Below are 20290 nucleotides of genomic sequence, written 5' to 3' on the forward strand. Positions count from 1 at the left end.
GACCATGTGAAGGATGCCTTGGCCACCAGGGGATTCCCGCCACACTGGAGGAGCTTATTTCTCTATCTACCCGCATCGACCTCCGTTTTAACGAGCGGAGGTTGGAGCGGGCCCAGTGTAGGCAGAGGTTTCGGCTGGCTCCCACCTTTGCCAGACCTCTAGAATCTTCCGTTCAGGCGTCCGACTCCCATGAGGCCATGGAGGTCTCTCGAGCGGGACCTAAGTCTCGGACCGCTCGAGTACCCGTGGTTTGCAGAAATTGCCAACAAGAGGGACATTATGCCAATAAATGTCCACGGCGGTTGGGTAAACGACCGTGTCTAGTGACCCTTGGAGGAGGTTCTCTAGACACAGCGGCTTTTTCCTCCAAGCTGTCCTTCAAAGGGACAATCATATTAGGCTCTCACTCTCTGACAGTCGAGCTTTGTGTGGACTCCGGAGCTGAGGGGAATTTCATGTCCTCGGCTTTTGCTCTGCGCCATGCAATACCTCTGGTGATGCTCGCCAAACCGGTGACTGTCAGAGTAGAGAACGGGTCAACACTTCCATCTCAGATCACACACCAGACTGTCCCATTCACGTTAGCTATGTCCCCATCCCACCAGGAGATAGTTTCCCTTCTTGTCCTTCCCGAGGGAATGGATGAGATTCTGCTGGGAATACCCTGGCTCCGTTTCCACTCCCCACATATTGAGTGGTCATCTGGGAGGATATTGGGTTGGAGTGAATCCTGTAAGGGCAGATGTGTGAAAGAGTGCGTTCAGGTTTCCACCACTGAGATACCCGCAGATCTCTCTTCTCTCCCCAAATACTATTGTGTTGTGAATAGTGTTGAGCATTCCGATACCGCAAGTATCGGGTATCGGCCGATACTTGCGGTATCGGAATTCCGATACCGAGATCCGATACTTTTGTGGTATCGGGTATCGGTATCGGATACATAGGGATCTGTAAAATAAAGAATTAAAATAAAAAATATTGATATATTTACCTCTCCGGCGGCCCCTGGACTCAGCGCGGGTAACCGGCAGGCTTCGTTGTTCAAAATCAGCGCTTTTAGGACCTGAGAATCACGTCCCGGCTTCTGATTGGTCGCGGGCCGCCCATGTGACCGCCACGCGACCAATCACAAGCCGCGACGTCACCGCAAGCTATTGACGCGCTCATTTTTAAAAATGAGCGCGTTAATGGCTTTGAAAGACATAGCGGCTTGTGATTGGTCGCGTGGCCGCGACCAATCACAAGCCGCGACGTCACCGCAAGCCATTGACGCGCTCATTTTTAAAAATGAGCGCGTTAATGGCTTTGAAAGACATAGCGGCTTGTGATTGGTCGCGTGGCCGCGACCAATCACAAGCCGCGACGTCACCGCAAGCTATTGACCCGCTCATTTTTAAAAATGAGCACGTTAATGGCTTTGAAAGACATAGCGGCTTGTGATTGGTCGCGTGGCCGCGACCAATCACAAGCCGCGACGTCACCGCAAGCTATTGACGCGCTCATTTTTAAAAATGAGCGCGTCAATAGCTTGCGGTGACGTCGCGGCTTGTGATTGGTCGCGGCCACGCGACCAATCACAAGCCGCTATGTCTTTCAAAGCCATTAACGCGCTCATTTTTAAAAATGAGCGCGTCAATAGCTTGCGGTGACGTCGCGGCTTGTGATTGGTCGCGTGGCGGTCACATGGGCGGCCCGCGACCAATCAGAAGCCGGGACGTGATTCTCATGTCCTAAAAGCGCTGATTTTGAACAACGAAGCCTGCCGGTTACCCGCGCTGAGTTCAGGGGCCGCCGGAGAGGTAAATATATCAATATTTTTTATTTTTATTCTTTATTTTACACCTCCCTATGGATCCCAGGGCCTGAAGGAGAGTTTCCTCTCCTTCAGACCCTGGGAACCATGAGAATACCTTCCGATACTTGATGTCCCATTGACTTGTATTGGTATCGGATATCGGTATCGGCGATATCCGATATTTTTCGGGTATCGGCCGATACTATCCGATACCGATACTTTCAAGTATCGGACGGTATCGCTCAACACTAGTTGTGAATTCTGTGGCTGAATTCACTCCTGTGGTCACAAGTGGTACTGCAGCTTCTGAGCTTCCTCCCTCAGGTGTTCTGGTGAGCTCGTTAACTGCTTCATTACTTAACTCCGCCTGATGCTGCTATCCTTGCTCCTTGTCAATGTTTCAGTGTTGGATCTGAGCTTCTCCTGATTGTTCCTGTGACCTGCTGCTCTGTATAGCTAAGTGCTTTTTGTTTTTTTGTTGCTTTTTTTCTGTCCAGCTTGTCTTTTGTTTTGCTGGAAGCTCTGAGACGCAAAGGGTGTACCGCCGTGCCGTTAGTTCGGCACGGTGGGTTTTTTTTTGCCCCCTTTGCGTGGTTTTGCTTTAGGGTTTTTTGTAGACTGCAAAGTTCGCTTTACTGTCCTCGCTCTGTCCTAGAATATCGGGCCCCACTTTGCTGAATCTATTTCATCCCTGCGTTTTGTCTTTTCATCTTACTCACAGTCATTATATGTGGGGGGCTGCCTTTTCCTTTGGGGAATTTCTCTGGGGCAAGTCAGGCCTATTTTTCTATCTTCAGGCTAGCTAGTTTCTTAGGCTGTGCCGAGTTGCCTAGGTAGTTGTTAGGCGCAATCCAGAGCCGCTTTTAGTTGTGTTTAGGATAGGATCAGGTGTGCAGTCTACAGAGTTTCCACGTCTCAGAGCTCGTTCTTGTATTTTTGGGTATTTGTCAGATCACTGTGTGCGCTCTGATCGCTAAGCACACTGTGTTTCTGGATTGCCTTTATAACACCTGTCATTAGCAAACATAACAGTACAAGGAGCCTAACTAATGATTCTCAATAGAGGGAAAGAAAAAGTTCTGACATCATTTTTTTTTCTTCTCAGCTCTGTGTTCACTTTTTTTTTTCCCCTAGACATTTGGGTGATTCTGGACACAGGTGTGGACATGGATATTCAGGGTCTGTGCTCTTCGTGGATAATCTCGTTATAAATGTACAAAAAATTCAAGATACTATTGATCAGAAATCTATGTTAGAACCAAGAATTCCTATTCCTGATTTGTTTTTTGGAGATAGAACTAAGTTTCTAAGTTTCAAAAATAATTGTAAGCTATTTCTGGCCTTGAAACCTCATTCTTCTGGTAATCCTATTCAACAGGTTTTGATTATTATTTCTTTTTTGCGCGGCGACCCTCAAGACTGGGCATTTTCTCTTGCGCCAGGAGACCCTGCATTGAGTAGTGTCGATGCGTTTTTCCTGGCGCTCGGATTGCTGTACGATGAGCCTAATTCAGTGGATCAGGCTGAGAAAAATTTGCTGGCTTTGTGCCAGGGTCAGGATGATATAGAAGTATATTGTCAGAAATTTAGGAAATGGTCAGTACTCACTCAGTGGAATGAATCTGCGCTGGCAGCTTTGTTCAGAAAGGGTCTCTCTGAGGCTCTTAAGGATGTCATGGTGGGATTTCCTATGCCTGCTGGTTTGAATGAGTCTTTGTCTTTGGCCATTCAGATCGGTCGACGCTTGCGCGAGCGTAAATCTGTGCACCATTTGGCGGTACTGCCTGAGGTTAAACCTGAGCCTATGCAGTGCGATAGGACTATGACTAGAGTTGAACGGCAGGAATACAGACGTCTGAATGGTCTGTGTTTCTACTGTGGTGATTCCACTCATGCTATTTCTGATTGTCCTAAGCGCACTAAGCGGTCCGCTAGGTCTGCCGTCATTGGTACTGTACAGTCCAAATTCCTTCTGTCCATTACCTTGATATGCTCTTTGTCGTCGTTTTCTGTCATGGCGTTTGTGGATTCGGGCGCTGCCCTGAATCTGATGGATTTGGATTATGCTAAACGTTGTGGGTTTTTCTTGGAGCCTTTGCGGTGTCCTATTCCATTGAGAGGAATTGATGCTACACCTTTGGCCAAGAATAAACCTCAATACTGGGCCCAGCTGACCATGTGCATGGCTCCTGCACATCAGGAAGTTATTCGCTTTCTGGTGTTGCATAATCTGCATGATGTGGTCGTGTTGGGGTTGCCATGGCTACAAACCCATAATCCAGTATTGGATTGGAATTCCATGTCGGTATCCAGCTGGGGTTGTCAGGGGGTACATGGTGATGTTCCATTTTTGTCGATTTCGTCATCCACCCCTTCTGAGGTCCCAGAGTTCTTGTCTGATTATCAGGATGTATTTGAAGAGCCCAAGTCCGATGCTCTACCTCCGCATAGGGATTGTGATTGTGCTATCAATTTGATTCCTGGTAGTAAATTCCCTAAAGGTCGATTATTTAATTTATCCGTGCCCGAACACGCCGCTATGCGCAGTTATGTGAAGGAATCCCTGGAGAAGGGACATATTCGCCCATCGTCATCACCACTGGGAGCAGGGTTCTTCTTTGTAGCCAAGAAGGATGGTTCGCTGAGACCGTGTATTGATTACCGCCTTCTTAATAAGATCACTGTTAAATTTCAGTATCCCTTGCCATTGTTATCTGACTTGTTTGCTCGGATTAAGGGGGCTAGTTGGTTCACTAAGATAGATCTTCGTGGTGCGTATAATCTGGTGAGAATCAGGCAAGGAGATGAATGGAAAACTGCATTCAATGCGCCCGAGGGTCATTTTGAGTATCTAGTGATGCCGTTCGGACTTGCCAATGCTCCATCTGTGTTTCAGTCTTTTATGCATGACATCTTCCGTGAGTATCTGGATAAATTCCTGATTGTTTACTTGGATGACATTTTGATCTTCTCAGATGATTGGGAGTCTCATGTGAAGCAGGTCAGAATGGTTTTTCAGGTCCTGCGTGCTAACTCTTTGTTTGTGAAGGGATCAAAGTGTCTCTTCGGTGTGCAGAAAGTTTCATTTTTGGGGTTCATCTTTACCCCTTCTACTATCGAGATGGATCCAGTTAAGGTCCAAGCCATCCAGGATTGGATTCAGCCGACATCTCTGAAAAGTCTGCAAAAGTTCCTGGGCTTTGCTAATTTTTATCGTCACTTCATCTGTAATTTTTCTAGCATTGCCAAACCATTGACCGATTTGACCAAGAAGGGTGCTGATTTGGTTAATTGGTCTTCTGCTGCTGTGGAAGCTTTTCAGGAGTTGAAGCGTCGTTTTTGTTCTGCCCCTGTGTTGTGTCAGCCAGATGTTTCTCTTCCGTTCCAGGTCGAGGTTGATGCTTCTGAGATTGGAGCAGGGGCGGTTTTGTCACAGAGAGGTTCTGATTGCTCAGTGATGAAACCGTGTGCTTTTTTTTTTCAGGAAGTTTTCGCCCGCTGAGCGTAATTATGATGTGGGCAATCGAGAGTTGCTGGCCATGAAGTGGGCATTTGAGGAGTGGCGTCATTGGCTTGAAGGAGCTAAGCATCGCGTGGTGGTATTGACTGATCATAAGAACTTGACTTATCTCGAGTCTGCCAAGCGCTTGAATCCTAGACAGGCCCGTTGGTCGTTATTTTTTGCCCGCTTCGACTTTGTGATTTCGTACCTTCCGGGCTCTAAAAATGTGAAGGCGGATGCTCTGTCTAGGAGTTTTGTGCCCGACTCTCCGGGTTTATCTGAGCCAGCGGGTATCCTCAAGGAAGGAGTCATTGTGTCTGCCATCTCCCCTGATTTGTGGCGGGTGCTGCAAAAATTTCAGGCGAATAAACCTGATCGTTGTCCAGCAGAGAAACTGTTCGTCCCTGATAGGTGGACTAATAAACTTATCTCTGAACTTCATTGTTCGGTGTTGGCTGGTCATCATGGAATCTTTGGTACCAGAGAGTTAGTGGCTAGATCCTTCTGGTGGCCATCTCTGTCACGGGATGTACGTACTTTTGTGCAGTCCTGTGGGATTTGTGCTAGGGCTAAGCCCTGCTGTTCTCGTGCCAGTGGGTTGCTTTTGCCCTTGCCGGTCCCAAAGAGGCCTTGGACACATATTTTGATGGATTTCATTTCTGACCTTCCCGTTTCTCAAAAGATGTCAGTCATTTGGGTGGTCTGTGATCGCTTTTCTAAAATGGTCCATCTGGTGCCCTTGGCTAAATTGCCTTCCTCCTCTGATTTGGTACCTTTGTTCTTTCAGCATGTGGTTCGGTTGCATGGCATTCCTGAGAATATTGTTTCTGACAGAGGTTCCCAGTTTGTTTCAAGGTTTTGGCGAGCCTTTTGTGGTAGGATGGGCATTGACCTATCCTTTTCCTCGGCTTTCCATCCTCAGACTAATGGCCAGACCGAACGAACCAATCAGACCTTGGAAACATATCTGAGATGTTTTGTTTCTGCAGACCAGGATGATTGGGTGTCCTTTTTGCCGTTGGCTGAGTTCGCCCTTAATAATCGGGCCAGCTCGGCTACCTTGGTTTCTCCATTTTTTTGCAATTCTGGGTTCCATCCTCGTTTCTCTTCAGGACAGGTTGAGTCTTCGGACTGTCCTGGTGTGGATTCTGTGGTGGATAGGTTGCAGCAGATCTGGACTCAGGTAGTGGACAATTTGATCTTGTCCCAGGAGAAAGCTCAACTTTTCGCTAATCGTAGACGCCGTGTGGGTCCCCGACTTCGTGTTGGGGATCTGGTTTGGTTATCTTCTCGTCATATTCCTATGAAGGTTTCCTCTCCTAAATTTAAACCTTGTTTTATTGGTCCGTATAGGATTTCTGAGGTTCTCAATCCTGTGTCTTTTCGTTTGACCCTCCCAGACTCCTTTTCCATACATAATGTATTCCATAGGTCGTTGTTGCGGAGATACGTGGCACCTATGGTTCCATCTGTTGAGCCTCCTGCCCCGGTTTTGGTGGAGGGGGAATTGGAGTATATTGTGGAGAAGATTTTGGATTCTCGTGTTTCTAGACGGAAACTCCAGTATCTGGTTAAATGGAAGGGTTATGCTCAGGAAGACAATTCCTGGGTTTTTGCCTCTGATGTTCATGCTTCCGATCTTGTTCGTGCCTTTCATGCGGCTCATCCTGGTCGGCCTGGGGGCTCTGGTGAGGGTTCGGTGACCCCTCCTCAAGGGGGGGTACTGTTGTGAATTCTGTGGCTGAATTCACTCCTGTGGTCACAAGTGGTACTGCAGCTTCTGAGCTTCCTCCCTCAGGTGTTCTGGTGAGCTCGTTAACTACTTCATTACTTAACTCCGCCTGATGCTGCTATCCTTGCTCCTTGTCAATGTTTCAGTGTTGGATCCGAGCTTCTCCTGATTGTTCCTGTGACCTGCTGCTCTGTATAGCTAAGTGCTTTTTGTTTTTTTGTTGCTTTTTTTCTGTCCAGCTTGTCTTTTGTTTTGCTGGAAGCTCTGAGACGCAAAGGGTGTACCGCCGTGCCGTTAGTTCGGCACGGTGGGTTTTTTTTGCCCCCTTTGCGTGGTTTTGCTTTAGGGTTTTTTGTAGACTGCAAAGTTTGCTTTACTGTCCTCGCTCTGTGCTAGAATATCGGGCCCCACTTTGCTGAATCTATTTCATCCCTGCGTTTTGTCTTTTCATCTTACTCACAGTCATTATATGTGGGGGGCTGCATTTTCCTTTGGGGAATTTCTCTGGGGCAAGTCAGGCCTATTTTTCTATCTTCAGGCTAGCTAGTTTCTTAGGCTGTGCCGAGTTGCCTAGGTAGTTGTTAGGCGCAATCCACAGCCGCTTTTAGTTGTGTTTAGGATAGGATCAGGTGTGCAGTCTACAGAGTTTCCACGTCTCAGAGCTCGTTCTTGTATTTTTGGGTATTTGTCAGATCACTGTGTGCGCTCTGATCGCTAAGCACACTGTGTTTCTGGATTGCCTTTATAACACCTGTCATTAGCAAACATAACACTATTGGTCCTATGCAGACGTCTTCTCCAAAAAGGCTGCGGAGACCCTTCCACCTCACCGCCCCTATGACTGTCCTATAGATCTCTTGCCTGGAGTAGAACCTCCTCGGGGATGTGTCTATTTCCTCTCTCTTCCGGAAACGGAGGCCATGTCCCAATACATCCAGGAGAATTTGGCAAGAGGGTTCATTAGGAAGTCAGTGTCACCAGCAGGGACAGGGTTCTTCTTCGTGCAGAAGAAGAATGGAGAATTACGTCCTTGCATAGATTACAGGGGTCTTAACGCCATCACCGTTAAAAATAAGTATCCGCTGCCCCTGATTTCTGAGCTTTTTGATAGGCTAAGGGGAGCTAAGGTATTTACCAAATTGGATCTGCGGGGTGCTTATAACCTGATTCGCATCCGTGAGGGGGACGAATGGAAGACGGCGTTTAACACCAGAGATGGGCACTATGAGTATCTGGTGATGCCCTTCGGGCTCTGTAATGCCCCAGCCGTTTTCCAAGACTTTGTCAACGACATCTTCCGGGATATGCTTTCCACCTCGGTCGTAGTCTATCTGGATGATATTCTCATCTTTTCTCCAGATATTGACTCCCACCGGAGAGATGTTGGCAGAGTCTTCGACCTCTTACGGGCAAATTCTCTCTACGCAAAGTTGGAGAAGTGTATGTTTGAGCAGGAGTCTTTACCTTTCCTGGGCTATATCATCTCCGCCCAGGGATTGGCTATGGATCCTGCCAAACTACAGGCTGTGATGGACTGGCAAGAACCCCACTCTCTTGAAGCGGTGCGGCGCTTTATGGGGTTCATTAATTATTACCGCCAGTTCATTCCCCACTTCTCAACTTTGGTAGCTCCCTTGGTAGCCCTCACCAAGAAGGGAGCGAATCCCAAATTGTGGTCTGAAGAGGTCTCCAGGGCCTTTTCTTCTATTAAATCCCGTTTTGCTAGCACTCCCATCTTGCATCGTCCCGATGTTGATAAGCCGTTCATAATGGTGGTGGAGGTGGATGCCTCTTCCGTTGGTACAGGAGCAGTCCTCTTCCAAAAGGATGCTCAAGGTCGGAAGCATCCGTGCTTCTTCTTCTCCAAGACCTTCACACCTGCGGAGAGGAATTATTCCATTGGGGACAGGGAGTTGCTAGCGATGAAGCTGGCTTTCTCGGAGTGGAGACATCTCTTGGAAGGGGCTCGTTTTCCCTTTCAGGTCTTCACGGACCACAAAAATTTGTTATACCTGCAGACAGCCCAGCGGCTAAATTCTCGCCAGGCCAGATGGTCCTTGTTCTTCTCCCGCTTCCACTTCACCCTTCATTATCTCGCTGGAGAGAAGAACATTCGTGCAGACGCTCTCTCTCGCTCTGTTGTGTCATCTGAGGAGGAGGGGGAGCCTCGGCTTATGGTCCCTTCAGAGAGCCTGAGAACCATAGCGCCGGTTTCGCTTGAGTCTGTGCCTCCCGGCAAGACTTTTGTGCCCATTAATTTGCGACCGGAGGTTCTCTCTTGGGCTCATTTGTCCAGGGTGGGTGGACACTTTGGGACAAAGAGGACATCTGAGCTACTGGCGAGGACGTACTGGTGGCCACATATGGTTCGGGATGTCAGAGATTATATGCAAGCGTGTGTCTCCTGCGCCAAAAATAAATCTCCTCGTCAAAGGCCAGCTGGGTTACTCTATCCCTTGCCGGTGGCAGATAGGCCCTGGGAGATGGTCGGGATGGACTTTGTTGTGGGTTTACCCAAGTCTCGCGGCTGTACCATCATTTGGGTCATCACCGATCATTTCTCAAAAATGGTGCATTTGGTGCCGCTACCATGGTTACCTTCTGCATGGGCCTTGGCAGCGTTGTTCATAAAACACATCTTCCGCCTACATGGTATGCCAGACAAAATTGTCAGTGACCGGGGTCCCCAGTTTGCGTCTCGGTTCTGGAGAGAGCTTTGTCATCTTCTCAGCATTGAGTTGAATCTCTCTTCCGCATATCATCCCGAGACGAATGGGTTGGTAGAGAGGGCCAACCAGACCTTGGTCACATACCTGCGACATTTTGTTTCAGCCAGGCAGGATGACTGGGCATCCTTGCTATCGTGGGCAGAGTTTGCACTGAACAATGCCGCAGCTGACTCCACTGGACAAACGCCATTCCTCCTCAACTATGGTCAGCATCCGCGGGTACCTGTGCCTATGCCCGTGTCTTCCGCCGACTTCAGGGTGGCAGACTGGGCTGTGGAGGCACGGGATATTTGGGACCGCACTCAGGATGCCATTCGGGCCTCCAAGGAGAGAATGAGGTCCTCCGCCGATGCACATCGGCGCCCCGCTCCGACCTTTGCTCCTGGCGACTTGGTGTGGCTCTCCGCCCGTAACATCAGGCTGCGAGTTGAGTCCACTAAGTTTGCTCCTCGCTACTTGGGTCCATTCAAGGTCCTCGAACAGGTTAATCCTGTGGTCTATCGTTTGGCCCTTCCGCCATGCCTGGGTATCACCGACACCTTTCATGTGTCCCTCTTGAAACCCGTGTATATGTCCCGGTTTTCCGAGTCATCTGCTGGGACATCGGGTTCGTCTACGGACGATTACGTGGTAAACGCTATTTTGGGGTGCAAGGTGGTACGTGGCAAAAAATTTTATTTGGTGGACTGGAAGGGTTACGGCCCTGAGGATAGGTCCTGGGAGCCTGCTGAGCACATTCGGGCTCCGCAGCTCATTGCTGCCTTCGAACGTAGCGAGGCCCAAGGAGGGGGGGCCCTAGGAGGGGGGGTAATGTTAGGGGTCGAGTTCCTGCCTCTGCACAGGGGGAATCTCGGGCCATCTCCGCTGCGGTCTCCCATTCTTCTCCTGCCGCAGTGGAGCCTGCTCAGCGGAAACGTCGATCCCAGCATCTCGCTCAGTCTGACTCTGTGCTAAGAGTTACTGCTGCGTTTCCTGCTTCTCCCATTGAAGTCAGTGCTGGGCAGCAGCGAGCGGACGCTTCTGGGGCTAAGTCCTGCTTTTCACATTCTGAGCATGCCCTGAGTAAGATCTCTCAGTGGAGATCGAGGGTCACATGATCAGATACTGCAGCTAAGGTCCTTGTAGCTGCTAGGACTAAATCCTGCTTTGCACTCTGAGCATGCCCAGGGTGAGATCTCTCAGTGGAGATCCAGGGTCACATGCTCAGGTGCTGCAGCACTCCATTGGTCCTTCTTTGTAAGGTCCTAAACATGCTGCAACTATTTAAGGCTCGCATGGCCGCACGGCCATGCGCTAGTATCAAGTCATATGTGCTTTGCGCCAGTGTGGTTATGCATAAGTGTGTTCAGGGACCCGGCTGAAATAAGCCCCTAGAATACCGGCTTCTCCGGTGAGGAGATTGCATGTTGTATAACCACAGACTGCTATCAGCTTGGCAGTAAGCTTGTGCCCCTGTGAGGCTAACAGGGCGCAGTGCTTTCCTCTCGCGGCTGCTCTGTGAGGTAACAGAGTTAGTCTATACCGCCAAACAGTGCCACCATTCACTAGCAGAAGGTTCTCCCTGCACGGTGGACCCCGGGCTGCGAACGCACCATTTATAATAAATATCTATTTCTACTCGGTGCGTTCCGCTAGCCCTAACAAAAAATATATCATCAAGAAAACGCAGCCACAGGGCCAGACCCGCGCGCAGGGAACCCCCCGGGTAGATGTGGAGATCCTCCCACCTACCTACGTAGAGGTTCGCATAACTGGGCGCGAATCTGGTCCCCATGGCTGTGCCCCACTGCTGGGCATAGTAGTCCGCTTTATATTTTAAAAAATTGTGTGTGAGAATAAAAAGTGCACAATCTTTTAAAAATTCAACTTTTCCTGGAGAGAGCTGTTATGCTGTATTTAAAAAATAACTCATTGCCTCTGTCCCTTTTTCGTGTTGTATTACTGTATATAGAGAAGACACATCAAGCGTGCCCATTATATATTTGTTCTGCCATTTCAAATTGCCAAGGATTTGAAGGATATGTTTGCTATCTTTAAGATAAGACGGCAGTGTGGGGACCACTTTTTGCAGGAAACAGTCCACATAATGGGACAAATTAGAGGTTAAGTTCCCGATACCTGAAATTATAGGCCGGCCTGGTGGATTAGTCAGGTATTTGTGGATTTTAGGGAGATTGTAGAATATGGCCATTCTTGGGTATGGTGTATATATGTAATCATATTCCTGCTTATTTATAAATCCATCCTCTAGGCCTCGGGTGAGGATTTTTTTCAGATCATTCGTGTATTCTGTTGAGGGATCACATGGCAGTTTTTTATATGTCCTAGTATCACCTAAGAGGCGTTGGGACTCCCTGTCATAATAAATTTGGTCTAGAATGACAATGCCCCCCTTTTGTCGGCTGGGCGAACGACAATGTCAGTTTTTTGTTGTAATTCCTGTATTGCGGACCGTTCCTTACCTGAAAGGTTGTACTTAAATTGAGAGCACTTTTTTTTCACTCACTTTTTTTATATCGCTAATGTTTTAGATGTTTGCACATTTATTTGTTTCTCTTTGTCTTTCTACAGAAACCCTTCCAGGCATTATGATCCCATCTGATCCCATCACATTGGTTCTGTCTATTATTTTATGTCTTTTTTTGGTCCGGTTTTTCTATGGATGGAAAAAAAATGCTTATAATTTGCCCCCCGGACCTCGACCGCTACCAATCATTGGAAATCTGCACATTCTAGATATGAAGAGACCATATCTGACAATGCATGAGGTAACAGTCAGTCATTTCACTTTTTTATCCTAAATGTTTATGATTCTGTTGCCTGGAAGGAATGGGAATATAATAAGCCACATGATGGAGAGAGTAAATATTTAGAAGGGTTTGTTAATTGTAGACTTCCTTCATACAGTTTGCTTGGATTTTTTTGGTTTGAATATATATTCTATATATGTATATAAATACAGTGGGTATGGAAAGTACTCATACCCCTTTAAATTTTTCATTCTTTGTTTCATTGCAGTCATTTGGTAAATTGAAAAAAGTTCATTTTTTTCTCATTAATGTACACTCTGCTCCCCATCTTGACTGAAAAAAACAGAAATGTAGAATTTTTTGCAAATTTAACCCCTTCAAGACCCAGCCTATTTTGACCTTAAAGACCTTGCCGTTTTTTGCAATTCTGACCAGTGTCCCTTTATGAGGTAATAACTCAGGAACGCTTCAACGGATCCTAGCAGTTCTGAGATTGTTTTTTCGTGACATATTGGGCTTCATGTTAGTGGTAAATTTAGGTCAATAAATTCTGCATTTATTTGTGATAAACACGGAAATTTGGCGAAAATTTTGAAAATTTCGCAATTTTCACATTTTGAATTTTTATTCTGTTAAACCAGAGAGATATGTGACACAAAATAGTTAATAAATAACATTTCCCACATGTTTACTTTACATCAGCACAATTTTGGAAACAAAATTTTTTTTTGTTAGGAAGTTATAAGGGTTAAAATTCGACCAGCGATTTGTCATTTTTACAACGAAATTTACAAAACCATTTTTTTTAGGGACCACCTCACATTTGAAGTCAGTTTGAGGGGTCTATATGGCTGAAAATACCCAAAAGTGACACCATTCTAAAAACTGCACCCCTCAAGGTACTCAAAACCACATTCAAGAAGTTTATTAACCCTTCAGGTGCTTCACAGAAGCAGAAGCAACATGGAAGGAAAAAATGAACATTTAACTTTTTAGTCACAAAAATTATCTTTTAGCAACAATTTTTTTATTTTCCCAATGGTAAAAGGAGAAACTGAACCACGAAAGTTGTTGTCCAATTTGTCCTGAGTACGCTGATACCTCATATGTGGGGGTAAACCACTGTTTTGGCGCACGGCAGGGCTTGGAAGGGAAGGAGCGCCATTTGACTTTTTGAATCAAAAATTGGCTCCACTCTTTAGCGGACACCATGTCACGTTTGGAGAGCCCCCGTGTGCCTAAAAATTGGAGCTCCCCCACAAGTGACCCCATTTTGGAAACTAGACGCCCCAAGGAACTTATCTAGATGCATAGTGAGCACTTTGAACCCCCAGGTGCTTCACAAATTGATTCGTAAAAATGAAAAAGTACTTTTTTTTCGCAAAAAAATTCTTTTAGCCTCAATTTTTTCATTTTCACATGGGCAACAGGATAAAATGGATCCTAAAATGTGTTGGGCAATTTCTCCTGAGTACACCAATACCTCACATGTGGAGGTAAACCACTGTTTGGGCACATGGTAAGGCTCGGAAGGGAAGGAGCGCCATTTGACTTTTTGAATGAAAAATTATTTCCATCGTTAGCGGACACCATGTCGCGTTTGGATAGCTCCTGTGTGCCTAAACATTGGCGCTCCCCCACAAGTGACCCCATTTTGGAAACTAGACCCCCCAAGGAACTAAGTTAGATGCCTAGTGAGCACTTTAAACCCTCAGGTGCTTCACAAATTGATCTGTAAAAATGAAAAAGTAATTTTTTTTCACAAAAAAATTCTTTTCGCCTCAATTTTTTCATTTTCACATGGGCAGTAGGATAAAATGGATCATAAAATTTGTTGGGCAATTTCTCCCGAGTACACCGATACCTCATATGTGGGGGTAAACCACTGTTTGGGCACTCGGCAGGGCTCGGAAGAGAAGGCGCGCCATTTGACTTTTTGAATGGAAAATTAGCTCCAATTGTTAGCGGACACCATGTCGCGTTTGGAGAGCCCCTGTGTGCCTAAACATTGGAGCTCCCCCACAAGTGACCCCATTTTGGAAACTAGACCCCCCAAGGAACTTATCTAGATGCATATTGAGCACTTTAAACCCCCAAGTGCTTCACAGAAGTTTATAACGCAGAGCCATGAAAATAAAAAATAATTTTTCTTTCCTCAAAAATGATTTTTTAGCCTGGAATTTCCTATTTTGCCAAGGATAATAGGAGAAATTGGACCCCAAATATTGTTGTCCAGTTTGTCCTGAGTACGCTGATACCCCATATGTGGGGGTAAACCACTGTTTGGGCGCACGGCAGGGCTCGGAAGGGATGGCACGCCATTTGGCTTTTTAAATGGAAAATTAGCTCCAATCATTAGCGGACACCATGTCACGTTTGGAGAGGCCCTGTGTGCCTAAACATTGGAGATCCCCCAGAAATGACACCATTTTAGAAACTAGACCCCCAAAGGAACTAATCTAGATGTGTGGTGAGGACTTTGAACCCCCAAGTGCTTCACAGAAGTTTATAACGCAGAGCCATGAAAATAAAAAAAAAAATTATTTTCTCAAAAATGATCTTTTAGCCTGCAATTTTTTATTTTCCCAAGGGTAACAGGAGAAATTTGACCCCAAAAGTTGTTGTCCAGTTTCTCCTGAGTACGCTGATACCCCATATGTGGGGGTAAATCACTGTTTGGGCACATGCCGGGGCTCGGAAGTGAAGTAGTGACGTTTTGAAATGCAGACTTTGATGGAATGCTCTGTGGGCGTCACGTTGCGTTTGCAGAGCCCCTGATGTGGCTTAACAGTAGAAACCCCCCACAAGTGACCCCATTTTGGAAACTAGACCCCCAAAGGAACTTATCTAGATGTGTGGTGAGCACTTTGAACCCCCAAGTGCTTCATAGAAGTTTATAATGCAGAGCCGTGAAAATAATAAATACGTTTTCTTTCCTCAAAAATAATTATTTAGCCCAGAATTTTTTAATTTTCCCAAGGGTAACAGGAGAAATTTGACCCCAATATTTGTTGTCCAGTTTCTCCTGAGTACGGTGATACCCCATATGTGGGGGTAAACTACTGTTTGGGCACATGCCGGGGCTTGGAATTGAAGTAGTGACGTTTTGAAATGCAGACTTTGATGGAATGCTCTGCGGGCGTCACGTTGCGTTTGCAGAGCCCCTGATGTGCCTAAACAGTAGAAACCCCCCACAAGTGACCCCATTTTGGAAACTAGACCCTGAAAGGAACTTTTCTAGATGTGTGGTGAGCACTTTGAACCCCCAAGTGCTTCATAGAAGTTTATAATGCAGAGCCGTGAAAATAATAAATACGTTTTCTTTCCTCAAAAATAATTATTTAGCCCAGAATTTTTTATTTTCCCAAGGGTTACAGGAGAAATTGGACCCCAAAAGTTGTTGTCCAGTTTCTCCTGAGTACGCTGATACCCCATATGTGGGGGTAAACCACTGTTTGGGCACACGTCGGGGCTCAGAAGGGAAGTAGTGACTTTTGAAATGCAGACTTTGATGGAATGGTCTGCGGGTGTCACGTTGCGTTTGCAGAGCCCCTGGTGTGCCTAAACAGTAGAAACCCCCCACAAGTGACCCCATTTTAGAAACTAGACCCCCCAAGGAACTTATCTAGATATGTGGTGAGCACTTTGAACCCCCAAGTGCTTCACAGACGTTTACAACGCAGAGCCGTGAAAATAAAAAATCATTTTTCTTTCCTCAAAAATTATGTTTTAGCAAGCATTTTTTTAGATTCACAAGGGTAACAGGAGAAATTGGACCCCAGTAATTGTTGCGCAGTTTGTCCTGAGTATGCTGGTACCCCATATGTGGGGGTAAACCACTGTTTGGGCACACGTCAGGGCTCGGAAGTGAGGGAGCACCATTTGACTTTTTGAATACGAGATTGGCTGGAATCAATGGTGGCGCCATGTTGCGTTTGGAGACCCCTGATGTGCCTAAACAGTGATAACCCCTCAATTCTACCTCCAACACTAACCCCAACACACCCCTAACCCTAATCCCAACTGTAGCCATAATCCTAATCACAACCCTAACCCCAACACACCCCTAACCACAACACTAACCCCAACACACCCCTAACCCTAACCACAACCCTAATTCCAACCCTAACCCTAAGGCTATGTGCCCACGTTGCGGATTCGTGTGAGATATTTCCGCACCATTTTTGAAAAATCTGCGGGTAAAAGGCACTGTGTTTTACCTGCGGATTTTCCGCGGATTTCCAGTGTTTTTTGTGCGGATTTCACCTGCGGATTCCTATTGAGGAACAGGTGTAAAACACTGCGGAATCCGCACAAAGAATTGACATGCTGCGGAAAATACAACGCAGCGTTTCCGCGCGGTATTTTCCGCACCATGGGCACAGCGGATTTGGTTTTTCATATGTTTACATGGTACTGTAAACCTGATGGAACACTGCTGCGAATCCGCAGCCAAATCCGCACCGTGTGCACATAGCCTAATTCTAAAGGTATGTGCACACGCTGCGGAAAACGCTGCGGATCCGCAGCAGTTTCCCATGAGTTTACAGTTCAATGTAAACCTTTGGGAAACAAAAATCTCTGTACACATGCTGCAGAAAAACTGCACGGAAACGCAGCGGTTTACATTCCGCAGCATGTCACTTCTTTGTGCGGATTCCGCAGCGGTTTTACAACTGCTCCAATAGAAAATCGCAATTGTAAAACTGCAGTGAAATGCGCAGAAAAAAACGCGGTAAATCCGCCATAAATCCGCAGCGGTTTAGCACTGCGGATTTATCAAATCCGCAGCGGAAAAATCCGCAGAGGACCAGAATACGTGTGCACATTCCTAGCCCTAACCCTAGCCCTAACCCTAGCCCTAACCCTACCCCTAACCCTACCCCTAACCCTACCCCTACCCCTACCCCTACCCCTAACCCTACCCCTACCCCTACCCCTAGCCCTAACCTTAACCCTAACCCTACCCCTAACCCTAACCCTACCCCTAACCCTATTCTATCATTAGTGGGAAAAAAAAAATTTCTTTATTTTTTTATTGTCCCTACCTATGGGGGTGACAAAGGGGGGGGGTCATTTATTATTTTTTTTATTTTGATCACTGAGATAAATTATATCTCAGTGATCAAAATGCACTTTGGAACGAATCTGCCAGCCGGCAGATTCGGCGGGCGCACTGCGCATGCGCCCGCCATTTTGGAAGATGGCCCGGGAGAAGACGGACGGGACCACGGCTGGATCGGTAAGTATGATAGGGTGGGGGGGACCACGGGGGGGGGGGATCGGAGCACGGGGGGGGGAATCGGAGCGCGGGAGGGGTGGAACGGAGCGCGGGGGGGTGGATCGGAGTGCAGGGGGGGTGATTGGAGCACGGGGGGGTGATTGGAGCACGGGGGAGCGGACACGAGCACGGGGGGGAGCGGAGCACAGGGCGGAGGGGAGCCGGAGCAGTGTACCGGCCAGATCGGGGGGGGTGGGGGGGCGATCGGAGGGGTGGGGTGGGGGCACACTAGTATTTCCAGCCATGGCCGATGATATTTCAGCATCGGCCATGGCTGGATTGTAATATTTCACCCGTTATAATGGGTGAAATATTACAAATCGCTCTGATTGGCAGTTTCACTTTCAACAGCCAATCAGAGCGATCGTAGCCACGAGGGGGTGAAGCCACCCCCCCGGGCTAAACTACCACTCCCCCTGTCCCTGCAGATCGGGTGAAATGGGAGTTAACCCTTTCACCCGATCTGCAGGGACGCGATCTTTCCATGACGCCGCATAGGCGTCATGGGTCGGAATGGCACCGACTTTCATGACGCCTACGTGGCGTCATGGGTCGGGAAGGGGTTAATGAATAAATGCTAAGATAAAATATCACATGGTCATAAGTATTAAGACCCTTTGCTCAGACACATGCTGTCCATTTCCTTGTGATCCTCTTGAGATGGTTCTACTCCTTCTTTTGAGTTCAGCTGTGTTTAATTAAACTGATAGGACTTGATTTGGAAAGGCGCACACCTGTCTATATAAGACCTCACAGCTCACAGTGTGTGACGCCCAAGAGACCGGGGTACCCAGCACCGGACCAATGGGGTCTGTCTGTTGAGGGGGGTGTCACGGGTGGCTTGACCCGGTGCTGTGGCCTCAGGCAATGCACAGTGTAAAGGGTATCGTGAGGGAACAGGCACTTACTTGATCAGCAGCAGGTTCTCCCAGCGGTGATGATCCCAATCCTGGATAGATGGCTATTGTCCAAATGAAAGACTGAGGCACTGAAACGTTTAACCAGTTTACTTTAACAAAAAAGGATTTACAACCAGTCCTGTCACCGGAGTCTGTATGGGAACTCTGAGTTACTTTGACCCTGCCGGGGTCTTCGCGTCTTATTGTACGCAATATCTGTGTGGCCCTGCTGCTGTATGTGAACTGGCTGCCGGCCCAATCTGTCCCCTCCGGGTCCTGGTTCGACGGGCAACTGGAGTCCTTTTATCGGCTTACCCCCTCCAGGAGTACCACTGAACTCTGTGTCTGTTGCTGCGACCGACCCTAGTGAAGCTGATATCACCTCACGTTTTTCCGGTTGCTGTATTATATGTAATGAATACAGCCACGGATCCGGTATCCGTCTTTGCGCCTGTTCTGGGTAGTGATTAATGCTACCCGGTTCTCACAATGTCCTTTTTCTCTATCCCTCTTCTCCTCAGGCCGGTGATTTAGGCCTGGTAACAGTCACAGGGCTGTTAGAGATTCAACTGTATGACCTCTCACTTTCAGCTCCTTAGCCCAACTGCCAGTTCTTCTCTCAGACCAGAATGGATCAAGGGGAGTCTCTGGAGCTCCCCCTTCTGGCCGGAGGTGGTAGTGCAGTCTTGCTATTTTAGTATTTGCATTTACTGTCAGTAACTATTTTTGTGGCAAATACCCCTAGGGGTGCCACATTCCCCCTTAGTTAAGAACAGTACTCCGGGACTGTGGGACAATAACATTTTGAAATAACAATTAATATGTACAGAGTCTTAAAAATGAAAAGTTACAAAAACCACTCGAGGAAACAAAAATATAGTTCTGTACAAAGTCACTTCAAATAGCGTCCATTAATACAGTTCTATCCTTGAAGGTACTAGGAAAGGCACTGCACTTTGTGTCCAGGAATTTAGTTCCATTTTTCCAACGGAGTTATCAATATAAAGTCTAAAGAAAGTTCAAAAAGAGAGCGAGGAGCAAAGTTCAAAAAGCAGTCTTTCCGGAGCTTTGATTTAGTGCCTCCGGGCTGATAAAAAGTTCAAGAATATGCAAGAAGTTCATACAGACAAGTCTCTGTAGGCACTGGGCTTAAACGTTGCAGACTGATAACAATGACTATACTACATTTTCTGTTTAACTATATACGGCATAACATATATACAATTCACATTATGAGCTTTATAGTTGGTAATCTGCATACCTGGCCGGTAATTGACCCTGGGTACTACGCTGTGATCTACGTAATAGCGGTGTCTCTTCATGTGGTGTACTACTGTCTACTGCGGATGTAGTATCTGCCCGCTCTGCTAAAGATAATTCCACGACTATGGAGTTGGCAAGTCCACCGTGAATGGGATTACTCTGACCAGGAATCTGTTCTTCCTGGCCTGGAACCTCCTGTAGTACGGGGTCAGCCTCTTCCTGTCTTGGGACTTCTGGTATTGGGTTTGGTGTTGGGTAAAAGGCCACCATGGGAACCACTACTGCACCATGGTATGTTAGTAGGGTTTTGGGAAAGTCTCCTATACAGGTGTGATACAC

General features: G+C 47.1%; 1 protein-coding gene across 2 annotated transcripts in view; it reads left to right on the forward strand.

The window, feature by feature from the left end:
* LOC138638723 (cytochrome P450 2K6-like) overlaps window positions 1–20290 on the forward strand; it is a 294437-nt gene that overhangs the window by 3554 nt on the left and 270593 nt on the right. For both annotated transcript variants that reach the window (XM_069728251.1, XM_069728252.1), the window contains exon 2: window positions 12330–12526. In XM_069728251.1, coding sequence (XP_069584352.1) covers window positions 12347–12526 — 180 coding nt within the window. In that variant the 5' untranslated portion in view covers window positions 12330–12346. The remainder of the gene's footprint in view (window positions 1–12329; window positions 12527–20290) is intronic.

Source organism: Ranitomeya imitator, chromosome 5 (assembly GCF_032444005.1).
Source record: "Ranitomeya imitator isolate aRanImi1 chromosome 5, aRanImi1.pri, whole genome shotgun sequence".
Classification (NCBI taxonomy): Eukaryota; Metazoa; Chordata; class Amphibia; order Anura; family Dendrobatidae; genus Ranitomeya; species Ranitomeya imitator.